General features: G+C 44.6%; 1 protein-coding gene across 1 annotated transcript in view; it reads right to left on the bottom strand.

Annotated features, from left to right (window-relative positions):
- BANK1 (B cell scaffold protein with ankyrin repeats 1) overlaps positions 1-22,764 on the bottom strand; it is a 2,434,538-nt gene that overhangs the window by 1,684,785 nt on the left and 726,989 nt on the right. The window contains exon 4 of the mRNA XM_078676074.1: positions 11,883-12,024. Within this exon, the coding sequence (XP_078532200.1) occupies positions 11,883-12,024 (142 nt within the window). The remainder of the gene's footprint in view (positions 1-11,882; positions 12,025-22,764) is intronic.

A 22,764-nucleotide genomic window follows, 5' to 3' on the forward strand; every position in this document is an offset into this window, starting at 1 on the left:
AGAGAGAGAGGCATGGAGGGAGAAAAGGTAACACACATGAGGTAGAGGCATGGAAGGAGTAAAGGAAGTAAGAAAATGATAGAGGCATGAAGGGATGAAAGAAAGTGAAGGAGAGACAGATGCATCGAGGGAGGTAGGGAAGCAAGGGAGTGAAAGAGTCATGGAGGGGGGAAAGGAAGCAAGAGAGGGATAAAGCCTGGGAGGAAGGAAAAGCAGTAAGGAATAAGAGAAAGAAGCATGGAGAGATGTAAGGAAGCAAGAGTGATACAGAGGCTTAGGAGGAAAGCAAGTAAAGATTAGATGTCCAGTGTGAACAGCGGAGACCTATGATAACAATTAACACACAGGACAGGACAAACTCGCTGTTCCACAGACACAGAGCAACAGCAGTAAATAATAAAGTGGCCATGCAGGCTGCAGCGGAGGCCTGTGGAGACAATTCTATGTCAGGACAGGAGGCTCCGATTATGCTTTCTCATTTCTTTATTAGAAATGATCAGCAGCCAATAAACAGTAAAAAACTACAGTACCCATGAACACCAGGCTAACAACCATAGAGACTACAATATAAAAGGTCCCTTAGATAGTATCTCTTCCTCTTTCTTTGCTGCTCCGCAGCCAGTTAAGTGCTTTTGAGTTGTTATCTACTGTTATTGTATTTTTCATGCTTAATTACTGGTTATTTGCTTCGTTTGGCTTAGCGCTTCAACTCGCGCTGTGGTTCGCGTCTTCTGCGCTTTATTCCTATTGGCTCGTTTATTAATTGCCGTGTTTGTTGTTGCGCCGCTTTCGTGTGCGCCGCTGTGGGGAGCGTGAGCTCACCTCCCCCCCCTTAGACCGGGCGCTTGTCGCCCGCGTTTAAACTTTCATTGTGGAGCGGGAGACCGGGTTTTAGGAGGCTCGCGCGCTGTGCGCGAGCTCTTCTCTGTGTATCTCCAGGCGGCCGTTACCGCGCATGCGCGGCGGCCATTTCCCGGTTCGCTACAGTGTTTCCACAGCACCGGGAGTCATAACAGGTCGTCTTTGTTACGACGGAGGCCACAGCCTCGGATATTTAACCCCTTTGACACCTCTTGCACACAAATTGGCATTGGGCTGGATAATTTGCATAGGCTTTGCCTAGAGTGCGTTTTTTTCTTGGCAGCAATCCCTCCCTCCACACTTAATTATTTATTGAGCAGGTTTTGCCTGTATTGCTGGCTTGCTGTGGGGTTTTTGTCACTCCCCCTGAATTGTGCCTTTGGCCACGCATATATATTTAGTCATCTTGTGGTCATTACTTTACACATTGTGTACCATGGAGGATTATTATGATGAAGATGACTGCTACTATGATGAGGATGCTTCTGGCTCTTTGGAGCATGATTTGGTGGAGGCTTTAGACCAAGGTGTGCAGCGCTCCGTGAATACGGCGCTTGTGCATGCTATTAACCCTTTGAAGCATCATTTAACTTAATATGCTCAACAGCAGGGTTGGTTGCCCGCTGCCCGTAAGTCCTCTAAGTCCCCTATCAATCCTCACAGATCTGATTTTCAGAAGTTGTCTAAGAGTTTGGTGTCTGGCAAATCCGCACCGGCTGTGGGTGCGTCGTCAGTCGCTCCTCCTCCTACTGACACGGATGACACTCATTCTTCTACCTCTTCAGATCATGATGACCCTCCCCCAAAGAAGAAGGTCTGTAAGGAACATTTCGTAGATGCCCCCAAACATCCTCCCGTGTTGACCTTTGACCCTGATGATATTATCCATCCCCATTCCAACTCTTGGCTTCCCTCCCCTGCGGTGGCAGAGTATGTCCAAGCACACATCTGCCGGCCTTTTGAGAAGGAGGTTAGGGCGCGCCTACGGTCCGAATGCTGACCATTTGGCGGAAACTCCTGAAGTTGACCCCACGATGGTCACCTACCTCAGGAAGTACGCGAAGCATCCGAAGAAGGGTCTGGACAGGTCTTGGCGCTCCTGTCAAGACAAGGTGCTTGATTTATTGGGTCCTCTCACGAAGATACTAGATCTTGGATTCCTGGCAAAGGAATCGGCAGCTCTTGTGGACCCGGATGAGCTTATTAAATGGGCGCAGAGGGCTATCTGCCATTTGGGTAATGCCAACTGTGCCCTCTCATATGAGAGGCGCCGGTCTATACTTCTCAAGTTGGATCCGAAGTTGGCGGAGCTCTCCACCTCAGAATCTGGTCCAGCTGCGCAGGGTCTGTTGTTTGGCCAACCCTTTTTGAAGGAACTCACCAAATTTGGGGCCACCTTCAGTGGCATGGATAAGGCCCAGGCTTCGCTGCGGCGAGCGTTTTGACAGGTTTTTGCCAAGGCCGGACGAAACAGGGGACGCTCGTTCGGCCGTGGCTCTCAACAACATTCCCAGAGGGGGAACCAGTCCCACGGAGGCGGTGGTCATGATGCCGGATACCAGTCCCGGTCCAATTTCTACCCCTCCCGCAAGAGAAGAGGACAATATGGGAAAGGACGTTCCGGAGGCCACCAAGGTGGTTACCAAGATTCCAACAATCCAGGTGAGCCTTATTCCTGCTTGCGATGTGGTTTTGGGGAGCAGGATATGCTTTTTTCTAAACAATTGGCGTCTGATCTCCAGCAATGCTTGGGTGCTGGAAACTGTTCAAGGGTACAAGATAGAGTTTTACCAACCTCCTTGTCAGGCCCACCCTCCCACTCCTCTGAGTTTTTCCCTTCACGATCAAGATTTCATTTCGGCGGAAGTAAACTCACTCCTACAAAAAGGGGCGATCGTTCCGACGGTCCGTCATCCCAAGGGGTTCATCAGCACGGTGTTTCTGGTCGAGAAGAAAGGGGGCGGGTCCCGCCTCGTTCTCAACCTAAAGGAGTACAACGGAGGGGTCGTTTACAGGCATTTCAAGATGGAAGGGATCCATCTGTTGCATGATCTTCTGCGAGAGGGGGATTGGATGGTTCGCCTCGATCTCAAAGACGCGTACTTGGCGATTCCCATCTTCGGTCCTCATTGTCGCTTCCTTCAATTTCGTTGGCTGGGGACTTGGTTCGAGTATCAGGTTCTCCCGTTCGGCCTCTCGTCAGCACCTTGGTGCTTCACGAAGCTTCTGAGGCCGGTCGTGGAACACTTGCGCGCTCGGGGTGTTCGCTTGATTATTTACTTGGACGACATTCTGATAATGTCGGATTGTCCGCTCAAACTCCTGTCTCATCTGGAGTGGTCCATCGACCTCTTACAATTTCTGGGGTTCCTGGTGAACGTTCAGAAATCTGACTTGGCTCCCACAAAGGTGATCGACTTTCTGGGCTTCACGGTCGATTCACTGTCGTGTCGACTTCTTTTACCCAATCAAAAGATTCGATATATCAAGAGGGAACAGACTTCTGTTATTTCCAAACAGACTGTGTCATTGAGATCGTTAGCACGAGTTGTGGGTCTCTTGGCGTCCTCCATTCAGGCGATCTTTCCAGGTACCCTACATTACAGGGCACTTCAGCGGTTGAAGATTCGTCATCTCCAGAAAGGCCTTCGCTACTCAGATCAGATTCCTCTTTTGGAGGAGGCGAGGTGGGAGATGCAGTGGTGGTTAGACCACATGGATGCCTGGAATGGACGAGCCCTATTCGGTGCGTCGCCGGAGCTAGTGATCGAGTCCGATGCCAGTCTGTGGGGCTGGGGAGCCCGGTGCGGTCCTGTCTCGACAGGGGGTCGTTGGTCTCCCCAGGAGTTATCCCTCCACATCAATTGCCTTGAACTCCTGGCAGGGTCCTTTGCGATCCGTTGTTTCTCTCCTCTTCACTCCAGTTGTTGCATACTTCTCCGCATGGACAACATCTCGGCAGTTCGCTATGTCAACAAGTTGGGTGGCACGAGGTCCAAGATATTGGCGGAAATAGCCAAAGATTTCTGGCATTTTTGTCTGCAACGCAAGATCACGGTTATTGCAGAATATCTTCCCGGCCGCAACAATCTGATTGCGGACTGGAATTCGTGTCATCTTCGGGATTTCAGCGATTGGAGGCTTCATCCTCGCATATTCCGTTCTCTCCTTTGGCGCTGGGGCCAGTGTCAGATCTACCTGTTTGCCTCTCGCCTCAGTACTCAGCTCCCGCTGTTCTTCAGTTGGAGGCCGGATCCGGAAGCCCTGGCCACGGATGCCTTTCTGCAGACTTGGCCGTCAAGCCTGTGCTATGCATTTCCCCCGTACATGATAATTCCCAGAGTCCTCGCATGCACGAAACGTTATCGCTCCGAATTGATTCTGATTGCTCCTCTGTGGAGGGCTCAAGCGTGGTTCCCGGTTCTCCTGGAAATGTGTTGTGCAGTGCCGCTCCTTCTTCCCCAGAAGTGGAATCTCTTGCTGGATCCTCTCGGCACTCCGCATCCCCTGATTCTCTCCGACAGTCTTCATCTATTGGCATGGCGGATTTCGGGGACCGCTGGACGGTCCCAGGCCTTTCTTGAGACGCCTCCAGGTTCATTAGTGAAGCCTGGTCACCCAATACTCGCAAACAATACAATGGATCCTGGAAGCGATGGTGTGACTGATGTGCTCAACGGGAGGCTGATCCCGCTTCAGCGGATGTCTCCCTGATCATTAATTTTTTGGCGTCTCTTGCTTCCTCCGGGTTGGCTTATCGCACTGTCAAAAATTTCTGTTCCGCCATTTCAGCGGGTCATATCCATATTGATGGTAAACCGGCGGGTGAACATCCTCTGCTTGCCAAGTTACTTAAGGGTATCCGCCTGGCGAAACCCCCTTGTCCTAAGTACATCTCTTTATGGGATGTTTCCATTGTTCTGCGTTTTCTTGAGGCCTGGCCTTCCAATTCTCAATTGTCCCGTAAACAGCTGTCAGCCAAACTGACTATGTTGTTATGTCTTGTTTCCTGCAAACGGGTGTCTGATGTTCGCGCTTTGGATTTGGCGGGACTCAGCTGTACACCTGAGGGTGTTACGTTTCTCCTTTCCAGACGTACCAAATCTAATACTGCTTTGATTACCTATCCTTCCTTTCCCACTCATCCCAACCTTTGTGTTGTTCAGTGTGTCAAAGATTATGAAGTAAGTACTGCTCCTTTACGTTCAGATATGCATGGTCAACTGTTGATTGCTTTGCAGAAGCCTTTTCGTCCAGTTACCCCAGCTACTGTAGCTCGCTGGGTTCGATGGCTCATGTCAGAGGCTGGCATTGATGTTTCCATTTTTGGTGCCCATTCGGCACGTGGGGAGATGGCTTCTGAAGCTTTCTCCATGGGTGTCACTCTTTTTGACATTATGAAGGCCGCTGATTGGTCTTCTGACTCTGTGTTCAAGACTTTTTATTACAAACCGATTGAGCATATTGCTTCTTTAAACAAGCATAATCGGAGCCTCCTGTCTTGACATAGAATTCAAAATTTGGGAACATTCGTGACAAGAATTTTCAATTCTATTAAGGACTAGGAGGCGAGGATTATCCCACCCATTGTTGTTGTTCTGCATATATTGCTATTATGATCATATTTGTAAAGTGTTTATGGATTTTCTTGGACTTCCTTGTTTTTTCTACCCCCCTGACTTCTGCCTACGACTTATGCACTGGATGTGTATTACGGCTTTGTGTCTCTTTTCAGGTTCTGACCCGAAGTAGAGGTTTTTCTGTTTCACCTAGCTTCGCTTCACTTTCAAGCGACTTCTGGTTCCAGACTTCTTCGACGGCCTGCATCCTCGTTCAGCTTGGATTTTCCGGCGTTCATGGCCTTCCTTCCTGTTGTTTTCATTTGGATTTCCTGTTTTAATTTGAACTGTTTTTCCTCACCAAAGAAAGAGGAAGAGAGACTATCTATGGGACCTTTTATACTGTAGTCTCTATGGTTGTTACCCTGGTGTTCATGGGTACTGTAGTTTTTTACTGTTTATTGGCTGCTGAGCATTTCTAATAAAGAAATAAGAAAGCATAATCCTCGCCTCCTTGTCCTTAATAGAATGGAAAAATCTTGTCACAAATGTTCGCAAATTTTGAATTAATTAGCACACTGGACGAACACAATAATACAGTTGGAATGAGATGTATATCGCTAGCTCCCCCAGAGAGGAGCTTTGCATGTCACAAAACCCCTTGCACTCTTGTGCAAACACGCACAGCACTGCATCTGCATAGCACCTAACCGCCTTGTAATGTCTTTGTTAAAAAAAAAACTCTGCAATAAGCATTGGTGGAGCAAAGGGCAGGCACCCAAAGCCCCAAAAGAAAAATTAAGTGACATTCCTTCAAACACACACTGCTCTGCAAAGATCTTTACCTGACTCAAAAGCTAACAAACAGCACTCAGTGGTACGACTGAATGTCCAGCACTGTTCGAAATACTGACCAGATTAAGAAAGTGCTGTGAGACATAATAATGGTGGAAGGCGCTATACAAATGCCAACAGTATTACATATGTTACTCTTGCAGCTAGAATTGTATTTTCTGTAATTGAGGAGTGCGACGAGTGTTCCTAAAGCCGGGATCCTGTGTCTATGCCCCCCCCTTACAATGTCTTCATTTACATTGAATTAAAGTGGAGCTATCAAAGGACACATACGTGCCAGCAGGAAGTCTGGAGACTGTGCTCACAATAGACATGTTTACAGTCCCCATAAAAGGGAGGCTGCGGAGACAGGCAGATGATGTATGGCGCATCTTCGTCTTGGGCCTGATCACACAGCATACAGTTATTTAGCGCGCCACTTCACCGTATGGATGCTTAAAATTATATGTTATGTTGTGTTAAATAGCTTGTAGAGCGTGCAGCTACCCCAGCAAAGGGTCGTCCCAGCGCTAATCACAGTCAAATGGAGAGACCACTAGAAAGGGCACGGGGACCTAAGGTGACGGGAAAAGCTAAGTCTTTATTGCCTTACGGAACGCCAAGTAGTTTTTCAAACTGCGAATAGGTAGAGGGAGAGAATTCAATAATTTGGCTGCCCGAGTGCGGAAAGCCCGCCCACCGGCCCTTACTCTACTAACCCTCAGAACTACCGCCAAATATTGGTCCATCGACCGGCATTGGCAAGAGGGAATGTAAGGTGAGAGCAAGGTAGCTAAAATGCCAGGCGAAGATGAATTCAAGATTTTAAAAGCAAGGTACAGGGACTTGAACTCCACACGTCTGGCCACTGGCAGCCAATGTAGTTGGTGGATGACAGCAGAGGTGGGGCAGGTTCTCGGGAGGTCAAGAAGAGTTCTGGCCGCCGCATTCTGGACCCTCTGTAGTCTCAAGATCTCTGCCTTATTGGTCCCCAAGTAGAGAGAGCTGGTGTAATTCAATCTCGACAAAATAGCGGCCTGAATGATAATCTGCCGAGTGGACGGGTCACAGTAGCCTAACAAAGGTTTAAGCCCCCGCAAAATACTGATACAAGTCCCTGCCACTTTCTTAGTTTGGGCCTGAAAGCTGAGCGCCGAGTCCACCCAGACACCCAGATTCTTTACCAACTGCTTAGGGGTGGGGGCAATACCCAGGGCTTTGGGCCACCAGTGCTCATTCCATAGTTTTTCATCCCGCCCGACCGACCAACAGAACTTCAGTCTTGCTCGTATTAAACTGCAGACAGTTGGCTGACATCCATTCTGCAATAGCTGAGAGATCGCTCTGAAAGGTGGAGGCATCCTGGCCTGAGTTACCCGAGAGTGCCACCACCAACTGTGCATCGTAGGCATACAATACTATTGTCAGGCCTCTGCTCCTGGCCACTGCTGCAAGAGGTTGAACGTACAGGTTAAACAGCGTAGGACTCAGTGCTGAGCCCCGTGGCACCCCTTGATATGCACAATAACGTACTAAATACACATTTTATGAACACCATGGCGTGCCCGTAAGGAATAAATAAATAAATTAATTAATTAATCGTGATAATAACAAGAATAAATTAGTAATGATGATTGGTGGTGAAACATGAAGCTAGTGAAGGAGCTTCTTCCTTCACTTCAGAGCCAAGGAAGAGGGAAAAGAAGAAGCAGTCAGTGACAGCAGTCAATGAAGGAAAAACGCCACAAGCAGTGCTGGCAGACTGCTACCCAGGCCACAGGAAGTCAGAGACTGGCTGAAGAGAACATTGCTCCCTGTGACCAAACAGACACATGGCCAGAGCATGTTACATTAAGAGGAAAGGGGGGGGCGCAGGCCTGCATTTTAGCAGCTTTGTGTGGTGGTGGCACTGGCGGCGTGTCCGTGTTCAAGAAATACTGCTGGCGGTATGACATGTTATGAGAGGAAAGCAGAACAAGGGAATGGGCCTTTGGTTAGGATATAGAGAACAGCCGATGAGGTGTACCTCGCCCTCATGTCATCTGGGGTCCTTTAATGCTTCTTGCCTTCAGCATGGAAAGTGAAGAGAGAGAGAGAGAGAGAGAGAGAGAGAGAGAGAGAGACTGCCTCTTCCCAGCCCAGCACTGCGTCACATGCACACACTGCCAGAGGCCCCTAGTCTCAAAGCCAATCCAGATGCTGCTCCCTCTGTTATAGCAGTGCCTGGATTGGCTGGGGCAGATAACCTCGCTGTTCATCAGCAAGACCGAGGGCTGCGGCTTTGAGTCATCCTGGGCTCCAGTATGAGCTGGTCTAGAGACTCTAAGTGGCCTCTAGCGCGCATGACAGGTTGGCCTGAGAGAGGCAGCAGTCCAACCCGACATGCACACTTGGGCCCCAGGTGCTGGCAATGCTAATAACTCTGACTTTGTCTTGTTTGTCAATAACATTGTTAAGCCCTTCCCCCTCAGGCCCTCACTGGCTGCTCCAGGACCCTCCTCAGCCTCAGGACTCTCTATATTGCAACAGGCCCGGCCTCAGAAGAATGTAAACACGTACAATATTTTACATTACTCACATTTCATTAGGGGTCCAGGGAGCAAAATATGAGTGGGCCAATGCCCCAACACCTTAAGGCAGGCACCACAGTTAGCACGGTTTGGTCATGCAGCCAGTCAAATTGTTTCTTGTGTTGGGAGTGCTGCTGAAGCGGAGAGTATGAGCGGCATGTCATTGTTGATACACACAAATATAAACCCACACAAATCTTCCACACTGGGCATGTAGTTCTTGAGCAGATCTATGATGGTCCTCAGTACACTGTGCAGTCTATCTCCTTTACCTTCACATTACAGCATCAGCAAGCCTTTTTTCTCGGTATTTTGAGTATGTTCCTGGCTCTACGTGAGGGCAGCCAACTGACCTACTTCTATCCCAGTCCTTCCTTTTGGCTGGTCGCAGGGCTTCTGCTTTTAGTTAAAGATGAGCATAATTGCTTCACACACAGGGATATCTTATAGTTACAAAAATGGTGATTAGGGCAAGTTCAAATAGCTACTTAGAATTAGGGAAAGCCTTGACATTTTGCGGGGAACTTTTCAGGTTCAACTGCATGGGTCACCAGGGCCAGTCATTGTCTATGTAACCTACAATAAGTTCTCATCAGACCCTTTTGAATGATGTGGACAATGTTTTATAATGACATGTTATAATATTTATTTCTCTAAGACAGTCCTCCAAGGGTACTATTGCTGTGCATTCTTTCTCTTGTGCCAGAGATGACCACATGATATGCAGATGGGCAGTCAGCACATACAATTTGTGTGGGCAATACAAAAGGCCATATCATTGGACACAATCTTCGTAAATGTATAATTTCTTTGGGGCAGCACAGAGAGGTCTCCATTGACTTTATTTCTCTAAGAGAGACACAATACACTCTCACTGCAATGGCCATGGCCTGAAGGAAGGAGAAAGAGTTAAAACTGCAGGGATTTTCAGGGTTTTGGGATGGGAGGCATCCATATATTTGGGCACCCTGTCCCTCAGGCTTTTTGCAATATGCTACAAATTCTGAAGAGGAAGAGAGTGTTCTTTACTATTAAAGGGTACACATATTTAATAAAAGTGACACAGTAATGCCAGCCTTCCACACAGGTAACATGAGGACCAGAATGCAACCTTCCCAAATTTGCAGATGTACCCTCTATTAATTAGTTACCATCAATCCTTGGTGTCAAGGTTGGTGTCAGGTTTGGACATCAGGATGGTAGTTACACATGGGTGGTAAAAGACAGTCCCAAGCAGGTTTGACTCCTCTACTGGTTTGCAAGCTGTTCACAATGATGTAAATCACATGCAAGGAGGCTTAAAAGGCAATTGTCTTGAGCAGGAAAACATTCCACATCAGTACGAAGTATTGAAATGAGGAGCAAGGCAGCATGGTGGTACTGCACAAAGGACTTCCCGCACAGCCACTGTTACCATTCCACTTCACTTGTTGTAGTATACTAATATTATCTTCAGGCCATATATTATATTTATTGTTTATTACCTTTGTATGGAATTCGGAAAAAACAAACTAAAACAGGAAATAATGGCTAAGAAGGCAGAAGACAATGAATTTGATTGAGTTTGGAGTTAGTCACACTTACTCACAGACAACTCTTTGGTAATCTGGTACAATGTAATTGAGAAGCAGGTCTGTAGATATAAGTTAAAAAAGTTATGGTCTGAGTTTCTTAGAGAAGATTAGAAAAATATGGTCATTGAGGAAAAAGGAGCCGAAGAAGGAATAAGAAAAATAAAAATAATTTGGGATAAGAAAGTCGGAAGCAAAAACTCACTGAGGATAAGACATAGAGCAAAAAGAAAGGCAATTGATGGGAATGTCGATAATTCCAAGATGAGGAAAATAGTCCCAGTGGGTCCAGGCGTAATTTGGAAGTCAGTGAAGTTGATGCAGAAGTAGGAAGTGCGTCCAACAAGCGCAATGAAAAATAAAGTGAGCAGCTTCTTTTGGAAGAATCTAAAGCTGGAGTGTAGTAAGCTGGAGAACTTAGAAGAACAAAGTTACAAGAATTATGGTGATAAATGATAAGAGAGTGGTGAAGAAATTTAGCAGATTTCATCAAAATAGAGGCTAATACAACAAAACAGGTTAAACTCTAAGTATTATATGAATTTTAATGATTGAAATGGAAAGGGGTGATTACATGTCATAACAAGGCTATGAGTGGAAGAAGTAGAGAAAGTGGCTAGCACTGAAAAGTGCTAGAATAGAGGGGGGAGGACAAAGTTTGAAGAAATTAAATCTCAGTTTTGGTAAGATAAATGGAAAAGAACTGAGAGTGTATTCAAAATCAAATGCTGACGATAACTCCGGCATAGCGCAGCTGAATGAATTTGACAAAGAAAGAGTTTTGAGTACTAACATGTTCATGTGAGAGCGCTACTATTTGCCGGTGCTCTTTTTTCTAGGACTCTGATGAGCACTACTCATCTCCTAGTCCTACCTATATTTTCTATTACCTAGAGGAACAATAACATTTTAAATTCTACTGTATTAAGAGATTCTAGATATTTAAACATTTGGGATATTTTGTCTGAGTGGCAATCGGAAATGGAATGACTGGTCTATTAGAGTCTGACTACCCTTGGCTGAAGAGGCTGGAGGTTGGAGATTAGACAAAACATTTAGTGCAAAAACTCGGAACTCAAAAATGTCAGAAAAAACTATTGTAGTTCAAAAATATTGTGGTATAGAATATTGTTGTCAAGAATATCGAATTTTTGGTAAGTAATATATTTTTTCTTTTTCTTTTAATGTTATTATTGATTTGTAGTGTTGTTGTCGGTTGTTGGGTTTGTATGGGGCTAGGGTGGGATGTTATCTAACTTATACATATGTTTAATGTATATTTGATTTATTTCTAATTGGAAATTCTTTTTTTTAATGATTATTAATTATGCAAATAAAGGAAATAGATCAATGTGAAACCTTTATACAACTGAAACATCTACAAGTAATTGTTGGGTTATGCTAATGAACAAACCTGTTTTCAAAAGCCAGGAAAAAATACCGAAGTGACACATCTGTATTTCTGAATAAATTATGTGATCTCTTACCTGGGGCTTTTATGCACAACACTTTCTCGTTCCACACATCTGGCTGTGCCCGAATAAGCTGGCCATTTGTTGTGAATTCAATTTCAATTGCTTCCCCAAATACTGTTCCTTCTTTCAGGACAATGAAGATCTCTTCTGGGTTCTGATCGGTAAAGAAATAAATGAAACAAGCTTTAAACCATGCACGAGATTTAATTCGGGAGAAATTAAAACCGATACTTTGTAAGTATGTACGTAGTCACATAGTATGCATATTCACAGGCTTGGAATGTGCTGGCAGTTTGGGTTATAATAGAAAATCACACCATTGTAACATGACTGCCCTTGGAAGTTGGCGATACCATAGGGGATGATGAACGGAGCGCTTGAGCAAATCAAACACCCACCCCCAGTCAACTGATCTGGGTTTAATCCATCGTCATTCTTTAGCTAACTCCACCACCCCAGTTCAGAAATGGCCATATGCAAATCAGTCTGACCCTGTGCCTCATGGGAACAGTCCAGCCCGAACTGCTAAGCCATGTCTTCCCTGGACCTGAAACAAGCATCCAGGGACCGGTTTCTGGCTAATCAGCCGTCATCAGCCAGGCTAGCTTGAATCCAGTGGCAAAGTGAGCAAGGGACCCAAGTCTGGGCATACCCTACCAATTTAGGGCGAACAAAGCGATACCAAAGGGGATGATGGACGGAGCGCTCCAGCAAATCGAAAACCCACCCCCAGTCAACTGATCTGAATTTAATCCATCATCATTCTTTAGCTCACTCCACCACCCCAGTTCAGACATGGCCCTATGCAAATCAGTCTGACCCTGTGCCTCAATGGAACAGTCCAGCCCCAACTGCCAAGCCATGTCTTCCCTGGACCTGAAACAAGCATCCAGGGACCGGTTTCTGGCTAATCAGCCATCATCAGCCAGGCTAGCTTGAATCCAGTGGCAAAGAGAGCAAGGGACCCACGTCTGGGCATACCCTGCCAACTTAGGGCGAACAAAGCGATACCAAAGGGGATGATGGACGGAGCGCTTGAGCAAATCAAACACCCACCCCCAGTCAACTGATCTGGGTTTAATCCATCATCATTCTTTAGCTCACTCCACCACCCCAGTTCAGACATGGCTATATGCAAATCAGTCTGACCCTGTGCCTCATGGGAACAGTCCAGCCCGAACTGCCAAGGCATGTCTTCACTGGACCGGAAACAAGCATCCAGGGACCGGTTTCTGGCTAATCAGCCGTCATCAGCCAGGTTAGCTTGAATCCAGTGGCAAAGTGAGCAAGGGACCCACGTCTGGGCATACCCTGCCAACTTAGGGCGAACAAAGCAATACCAAAGGGGATGATGGACGGAGCGCTTGAGCAAATCAAACACCCACCCCCAGTCAACTGATCTGGGTTTAATCCATCATCATTCTTTAGCTCACTCCACCACCCCAGTTCAGACATGGCTATATGCAAATCAGTCTGACCCTGTGCCTCATGGGAACAGTCCAGCCCGAACTGCCAAGGCATGTCTTCACTGGACCGGAAACAAGCATCCAGGGACCGGTTTCTGGCTAATCAGCCGTCATCAGCCAGGTTAGCTTGAATCCAGTGGCAAAGTGAGTAAGGGACCCACGTCTGGGCTTGGAAGTAGGCTGACCATTGCACATTCACTAACAATTGGACAGGAGCAGGCCGTGTAGGTAAAATCGGTGGACAGGATAGGGGGGACTCGACAGACGACGACTCGGGAAAATTAAGTAAATAATTTTCCCTCATCGTTGTCGAGTCCCCCCCCCCCCACCCAGCCTCACCGCTGTTACCTGCACGGGCTGCACCTGCAATTAGGACTATTAGGACAGCATCACTTAGTGTTAAAAGGCAGATACAGAGAATACAGCACCTTATGTGACATATTTATCCACTCTTTTCACAATCCTGGCCTCCTTGGTGTGGCCAAAACAATATAAAAGAGAAACACCTTAAATGCTAAGGTCACATCTAGGCCCAGATATACTGTGAATTTGCGGTGGGGTTATGTCACTTTTTTAGTGCCACCCGACACAAAATCTACGTTGTGAGTTGCAAAGCTACGTAAAGCGCAATTTGTGTGGCTTTGTGAAAATATCGCTGCCTTGCGTTGGGATGCTTTAACTTTTGTTAACTTGTGCCAGGGAAACGTTACATGGGTGGAGCACGGGCGTTCGTGTAAATCCACCCATGTTTTTTGATGCAAACCCTTATTTATTAAGGTCTTTAAACATGGGTTTATGCCAAGATTGTGTGCCTATCCGAGGGTGGCAGAATGAGGAGCCATTTCTCCTTGTTACTTCCTCTTTGCATTTGTGCTGTATTCTGCTGCACACATACAATGAGGGTCAAGCCCCTAAGAATAATTTTGTTCCACAATACAGGCACCATTGCGTCATGGTGCAAGGGTAACTGTATTAGCCCTAGGCAGCCAGAAGTGCCCCAGTGCTACCAGAAAGTAGAACTGCACCATATTTTAGCAAATATGCTACATTTCTGTTCTCTTCCTTTGATACAATGCAGCACAGCAACTTCCCTTGTTGTGTTGCATCAAAGTTTGGGATATGTGAGCCTAACATCTAATTAGCAAGGCTAACAACCACAGATCTGTCAACTCACACGGTGGCACTGTGTGTCATGATTTTGACATCCTTCATACAGTCACCCGGTGAGGAGCCAAAATCACATGGTGCAAAGGAAAACAAGCTGAAAACCACTGTAAATAGTCGATTACCAGCTCCTTTTCAGAGTCAGTAAGCAGCCAATGTCCAGTAAGAGGTGTGAAAACACCCCAGGACATCGGCAACAGCCTCAACAATCCTTTGTTTTGTTTTCTGGAGAGGTGGAAGGCTTGGTGAGGGACACAGTGCCTCTTAGGTAGCTCTCGGCACGAGGCCCTGCCCCTCCAAGGCCCCGCCCCATCCTCATGTAGTGAAACTTGTTTGTAAGTTGGCCGGTGTGCAACCACCCAAAACAATAATTTCAAAGAGCAATGAACATTTTGAAAAAAATAATTTCATCAAAAAATTGAATCCATTGAGCCATTGATACCATACCTACATCACTCACCGATTAACATAAATATTTCAACTAAATTCAAGGTGATGTGACATCACCTTGGGATGGGACTTTGCCTCAGAAAATGAATAATCACTAAAATTAAACTTCTCAACTTCTCCAAAGATCCCGTTCTGGAGAGAATTGCTCTAGATTGGTTTTACTAATTTATGCCTGATTGGACAAATGTTGGGAGTTTCTCTCTTAGACAATGCATGCGCCAGCATTTTTTTAGGACTAATCACGTTAACCCAATAAAAAGAATCCCATAATGGATTCAGGTGATTAAATTAGCGTTCATCCTGCCCTAGGCCTTCTTTTCTTCTTTAAAGTTATTGTGAGCTGTTCTGCAATGCAGCCTACTCAACAAATATTTGAGAATTAGGTCTTGGAGGAGCTCAAGTCAGGACTCAAACAATGGTGCAGTATGGCACACATCTTGCCTCATGTAACTCATGATGCAGCCTCGATTTTGGCAAGCCCTTTATCCTTGTGCTTCTTGATTTATATGCTGCATTCAATACAGTAAATCATTGTACATTTATTAAAACCCCCAAGGAATGCACGGGCTTTGAGAAAATTGTGCTTAATTCACGGGTCTAATGCAAGATTTCCTTTCTCAACAATGTTTCAAATCTTGTCCAAACTAAAACCTCCTCAATCTTGGTGAATGACTACTATTCAAATGCAATGCAAATCTAACAAAAACTGTTTTTCTTCTTTTCTTTTCTTCTCAGTCCCATCTCCCAAATTGATTCACCTGCCATAATTTGATTTCCAAATCCCTGGGTGTCATTCTCTATAAAAGACTCAACCTTCAAACACACATCATTTCAATGGCCACAAGTACATATTTTCAACTCCGATTGTTCTGTTGCATTGCCAAATGTATCCCTAAACTACATCTCAAACATTTGTCCAATATCTTATGTTGTCAAGCTTTGACTATGGCAACTCTCTCTTCATCTCCTCTGACCGAACTCCCCAAAATGCACCCAACACAACTAAAAACATGGGCTCTATTTTGGTAAAAGCCTGACTACCATTATGTGTAGTTATTGTTGCTCTGTCTGTGGTTGGTTAATTTTCTCATGTGACTTATTATTTCCTGTATCAAGCACTCTAACGCCCTCTGGCAATGTCCACACTATAGAAAACTGCACAAATAACTACATTAAATTAATAGACATACAGTAAAAAGGATGGACTGGTCACATCATAGCACTGAGTTTGGTCCAAAAGAAAATTGCAATATACCCTTGTGAGGTACTTTGCACTGGTGGGCACAGGAAGTACAGTGAATTCACAAAGATTCACAAATATCCTTCCTCAACAATATTCACAATTAGGGATTGTTCTGTGAAGCCATGAGGCCGGTGCATATGCGGAGATTGTGTCCTCACAGGCAGCAGTACTGCTGGTCTGCATTTGCTTTCTAAATGTGCCTGCATTTGACCTCTGTTCCTAAAACGTCACTGTCCCTTAAAGGGATAGGCGTTGAAATTAAGAAAAGAAAAACAATAAAATGAATCTGGGGAGCCTGCTGTTGTTTCCTGGGCTGTTACCTGCTCATATGCCCTCCCCCACCATGCCAAAGCTATCACTTGCTCAGTAGAAGCTGGCTATAGTGGACAGCTTCCATGTTGTGAGTGATTACTGACTGACAGGCAGTTAGTAACACTTCAGTGTTGCATTTATCAACCATTGATGTATTGTTTCTTAGGAGTTGCAAATGGAGGGGGTACATCCCTTTGATGCCAATTTTTCTTTGCAGCTTGCAAGGTATTGAAATGAATGCCGTACAAATTATAGTGATAATTATGACTCCCAATATAATTTAGAACATTACACTTTCTTTTCTTTAAACTTGCACATATTGCCACTATGCAGAGCAGACGCATTTTGATGGTACAAAGTATGCAATGCATCAGGTGACTATCTTTGCATAACATGCTTATACAGTTAACTTTGATTCCCTTCTTGTATGCTAAAAAACAGCTCAGATGCACAAGCCCCTGAAAAGATAGCCCGACCACAGTCAGCATTTTATCAAATTGCAAGCTATTTTCAACCATTATATTGTCATAGCCTTAGCAACACATAGAAGTAGATTTTAAATCCAATTCTTCTAATGATTGAATTAAAAGATCCTGTTTTTCAAATAGTTTTTTTTTCATTTCATGGTGAGGTACAAAATGTAACCATCTGAAACATATCAGCTAAAAAAACTCTATTGAAATGAAAAAGAAGAAATAAGACAAATTTTTGTCCAGAATAATTTCTATCTTTACACTGTCAAAAGCTTGCATCTTTGCAGTTGGAAAAAAAGTTATTACCAGTTATTCTGTGCTGTCACGGTCTCATTTTCACTCTATTCTGTGCAAAGAAATGCAGCAGCAGCTTAATGGATCCACAGCAGAACGACCAGATTAACAGTCATTATGCAGTGCAGCCTGAACAGTGGTAACAATTCAATTCTGAATGCCATAACTAGTCCTCTGCTGAATCTTTTTAAGGTGACCCGCAGGAGTCATCAGATATTCAGATGAAGCATCTAATGGTCTTGCTGGTTCAGCTCCCTAGTCTATTTACTATGTCAAAGTGTCCAAGGACATAGTCAATTTATTATTCATGATGTCCTCAGACATAGTAAGCCACTTGTAGCAGGATGTGGGTAGGCTGAACTGGAAGCTGCCAAGAGGTAAATACATTATTTTTTGTAAAAATAAATTGGTTGGAGGGGACAGGTTTCCTGTAGCAGCCTGCCCTTCGCCACAAGTGTTTCCACAAACCCAAGCCACTATGATGACCAAACTCAACTATTAAACACTTCAAACGTTTGAGAGTCAGTTGAGCTTTATATTACCCATAACTTCCAGTTACTAAAGATCAGCAGCATCCTTTGCACTGGGTAGTTGGTGTCATTTGCACAACAGTTTATTAGTGCAAACAATGCTCAATGTTGCACGATCACTGATGAAAACTTACCCAGCACCAGAACAGTCGATGTTATCCACACACTAGGGTTTCTGCATCATGAATAAACAGGTGGGAAACATACTTATTGCAGAAATACAAATGTCTAACTTTGCAAAGTTTCATTTTGTGAAAAAAAATCCCCCTTTTTGCATGATCCCTCCCATTTTATGCATAATTATGTTGCTGGTTTCTAGACTATGCAGAATGGGGCACTTCTGGCCAGTGCCCAGTGTATTTGCTCTGATTGCAAAATCAAGTGGATATTGGCTAGTCCCTAATAGGCTTATTTAACTTTCTTATAGGGCAATAGTAAATGGTGCGGAAAATACACCTATAAAAAGTTAAATGTAACCTGTGGACTGCAGTATTTATTGGCCCATCCACTAGTGTGACAAGGAGTGGCCTCAAGCCTACCATGTGTAGTCTGACAGTAGCAGTTTGAACCTGGCTGCACATACCTGTCAAATGCACGCTTTTCAAAGGTATAAAAACCTGATTTTAAATATTAAATAGGTTATCCCTAAGCACATCGTGCTGCCCATAAGGTGCATAATGTTTAAATGTGGAATATATGTGACATTAGAAATGGAATTTTCCAAAAGGGACTAGGCCCAAAATGACATTGTCACTCAACAGGCTGTAATAAGAAAATAGGAAAGTCAAAGTATAGATTATACACTTTAATCAACAACCTTCAACCTATACCAGATTCAGACTCCATTCAAATACTTTTTTTCTAGCTAATAAACACCCAGGGGCATATTTATGAAAAAGACCCGCAATGCAGCAAGTCACCTTGCTGAGCTGTGCTGCGCTGTCTGATAGGGAAAGGGCAGGAATTTGCCATATTTAAAATTATACAGCACATTCCTGTCTTTTCCCTTTGCTGGTGCACAATAAGATGCCTAGTGACAACCCAGGCACCCGAGCACTATGGTGCAAGGGTGACCATGTTGTAAGTGGGATTGTTTATGTGCAGGAAGAGACGAGGCATGCCGTCGGGCTGGTTACGATTGATAGAACGATCGAATAGCCAATTACTGAGAGGACTTACTGCAGGAGTTCGACAGACCACTCATCCTCTTTGGCGGGTATGAGATACACAAGCTGATTGAGGTCTACAATAACTGAGTGTCCAACATTGGTGCTGTGACAGTGTGTCTAGCCCTGAAGAATTTGCCAAAATTTAAGAGGCAGAGAAACATGTTGGCAGTGGGTATTGGTATGCGAGGTTAGCTACCAACCTGTTTTAATTTGGCAGATTACACCGAAAAATTAAGAATAACGTTGTGATAGGGGTGTGTTTTAATATCACTTTTTGTCACTAGTGGATGTTGATTCTTGACCATTCCGCTGTATTTCACTTTCTTTCTTTGTTTGGACACTCTCTTTGTTTTTTTCTTTTCTGGGACATAAAATGACTGCCTATGATGAGAAAAGGGGCCTAATCTGGTGAGTACCTGCCAGTTACCCCGATGGTGGTGCGCCCGTGAGGGGTATTTTGTCCTCCAAACTTTTTTCACCTACATGAAGAACAAGTGAGTTTCTACCACGGCTGTGGTTCTTGTTGACTGTCTTTTGAAAATGGATGTATTTTAAATAAAGGGCAATGAACAGTGCATACAGCTACATTTCAGGAAAATAGAGTATGATGGGTTTATTGCAGTTAAGGAAATAGATGGGAGGTATTTTCTTGGAACCTTTTGTTACTAGTTTTGCCTATGAGATGGGGTTCTTGTTGTGTTGATATGTGCAGGAAGGGGCATCTTCTTGCAAAAAAACAATCCCCAGTGCCATTTTCCTCTTTCTGCGCATGCTGCTGAATGCAGCACACACAGAAGGAGAAAAACACTAGGAGAAATAAAGATATTTCTCCTTGTTACGCCTCCCCTGGGGATGGTTACCATTTTAATGCATTCCAAGCCCTAGCATTAATGGCAAATCTATGAATATGCCATAATCCATGGTTGGATGCATGAGAACACCCACACTTCACCCACAGACCACCTCCCTGTGGAAGAGTAACCCATCACAATGATTTGCGCTGTGTTGCATTACTCTAGATTTATCAAGCCACTTAGGGCCACGCAAGGTGGCCATGCATACCTTGATAAAGGTAATTTAAGAATTGCGTTGTTCTTGCACCCCATTGCGTTGTGGAAGGGCAACACAATTCTTTGCCCCCAATCTACTCTAATTGTGAAGTCAGATTTTGTATTAAATATATGTAACGTTTAGAAAATTACCTTTTGCGTGCCCAAAACTGTGGAAGGCTAATTTGCATTAGCTTTCACTCGCTGCACCGTTTGTCCTGGACCTGATGAGGTGTGAAAGAGGTGTGAAAATGGCTCCATGAGCAGAGACAATGGCCTGGGAGTGGGGAGGTGCTTCCTTCCACTGACAAGAAGACCAGTTGGGGTAGGTCCAGGAACTTAATTAACTTTTAGGTGGCCAGCGCTGTCACAGGTAAATGTTAGGTGGCACCTGGAAAGACCCAGACTATGTCCTCATGGTAAGAATGGCGTCCAAACCAGTGGGAAGAAAGCTACCCACAGAACGGTTTTTGAGTGACCACAGAGTAGAGGACTGCTCATTACCATGGTCACCCCTCTGGGTGGGCACAGAGACTCTGCACATGGGGAGCATGGCTTACTCATCTTGAATTTTGAGGGTACGGGCACTGTGGGATTCTTTGCAGTAAGGTAAACAGGAGATGCTGAAAAGTGGGTAACATTCCCCCCCTGGAACTTTTACCACCTTATTTGGGGAGGAGGCGGGATTCACTCATTAGCTAGCACCAACAGTAAAGGTGGCACCTCACAGCATCCTCCTTAGAACACTCTCCTGGCTTGTGGAAAAACAGAAGAAGGGCTGCGCCTGCTGTTTAAGACCTGAGGAGCTGGACCTGCTCCCAAGTGTACACAGGACACAGAAGTGGTCTCGAAAGGTCAGTTTGATGACTTCCTATGTGCCTACGTGTATATCACCAGCTACAGGAGGCCTTTTCCCTGAAGTGACCAGCAGACCAGTAGCAACATGACCTTGACTGGAACCTGCAATTGAACTCAGACTAATGCCTTGAGAGTCTCTAAGTGCTATCCCCCAAGTGTATGCTTGTGATGTTTGGGCAGTTGAATAAAGTTTCGAATTTTTTTTAAGCTTTTCCTTCAGAGTTCCAGAGCTCCTGCTGGACCCACCAGATGAACTGGCAGCTCCACAGCATCAGAATGCATTTCAGTTTTGTCCGTCTCATAGAGCCATGCACCTCAGGAAAAAAGAATACATCCAATTCTGGGTTGGGACTTAAAACATTTTCAGCATGACATCTCCAAAGCTCTAGAGGACCAGCTGGATCAACCTGCTTGAGGAATCACGCCTTTGGTTCCACGACAGCAGCTACAATTTCAGCAAAGACCCGCTGGGGGAGAATTTTTCTTCTCTAAAAGTACCAAAGGCACATTCTGCATTGAGACTTAGAAGACATTATAACACTTTTCTTCAAAAAATTGACAAAGTCCATTTCTGAAGAGAGATTTAGAAACCGACTTTTTAGGATTTGTGTTGTTTTTGGTGTCCTTCAGCTCATTCAATTTTCTTGATTTTTATAAATTAAGGTGAAACTTTTATTCTGTTGTGTCTTAGACACTGCAACTGTTTTTGGTACTTCTAAATGCTTTATAGATGTTTTCAATGTTATGCCTGCTCTGTGCCACTACCAGATATTGAGCTCATCGTTTAAATTACTGAAACCTTTGACTAGACTTAACAGGTTAGCAACTTTATTACTTGTGCTAGACTATATCCACCCTAATTAATAATTCATTTTTTTCACATTTAATCCCAGGTTTCATAGTTCACTAAAATGTTGTAATATCTGCTTGGATCAGATAATTTCAGATTCTAGCAGAGCTTGTTAACAAGGAAATCATGCATTGTTTGACTTGAAAAAGCTCGTATAACAGTAATTGGCCCTTTCATGCTTAATTTTTTTACCTTCACAGCTGTTAAATGCTTTGCATTCATAATCATGACATGTGCATGATGATTTATTATTAATTACAGGTCTGAGGGGTGTCTTTACAAATGGCTAGGTACAGCCTTGATTGCTTCATAATAACCTGATATTTCATCCTAATTGTCAGTGCTATGAATTCTCAAGTTAGTATTAAGGAAAGCAAATGTTCCATAAAGCTTTGAATTGGTTCTACATTGTCTAGTCCAGGCCACTTAAAAACTTTACAGTCCTTACAAAATGTAAAAGATGGTGGCAACGGTTTTGACAGACCAGGAACTTCGATTAAAGTCAATGAAAAGATGGAGATTAAAAGGCTATGATCGCTTTTCAATCTCAGCTGAACTCCAATTTAGTGATCATCTCTAAGTCCATTGACCTTGCCCATCATTCAGGACCCAGCACTTGAGCAACAGCAGCATGAAGTGGCACAAAGCATCACTCAGACTGCAGCTGTTGCTTCTGGTGGCCTTGATGTGCATTGAGTTGTCCTTGGTCATTTGTGATTGTGGGAACCGCAGTGACATAGCTGAGGTGTTTAGACATAAGTATGCGTGCTGAAGATGGATCTGCATGCATCCCTCGCAAGCCATCTATGCTGCTGCTCTATCTAGCCAGGCCTTCTCTCCCATTCCCCACTCCATAACCTACTTATTGTCTGCTTTAGATGCCACCATCCCAGGGCAGTGTTGAGTTATCGTATGGTGATGGATGACACAATGGGGTTGGTGGTGCATTAAGCGTGCTGCATCTCTCTTCTTGGGCAAAACTGATTGTATTTTAACCTCATCGCTGCGGCGCGAATTCCGCCGCAGTGCTGGACAT

Source organism: Lissotriton helveticus, chromosome 2_1, assembly GCF_964261635.1.
Source record: "Lissotriton helveticus chromosome 2_1, aLisHel1.1, whole genome shotgun sequence".
NCBI classification, from domain to species: domain Eukaryota; kingdom Metazoa; phylum Chordata; class Amphibia; order Caudata; family Salamandridae; genus Lissotriton; species Lissotriton helveticus.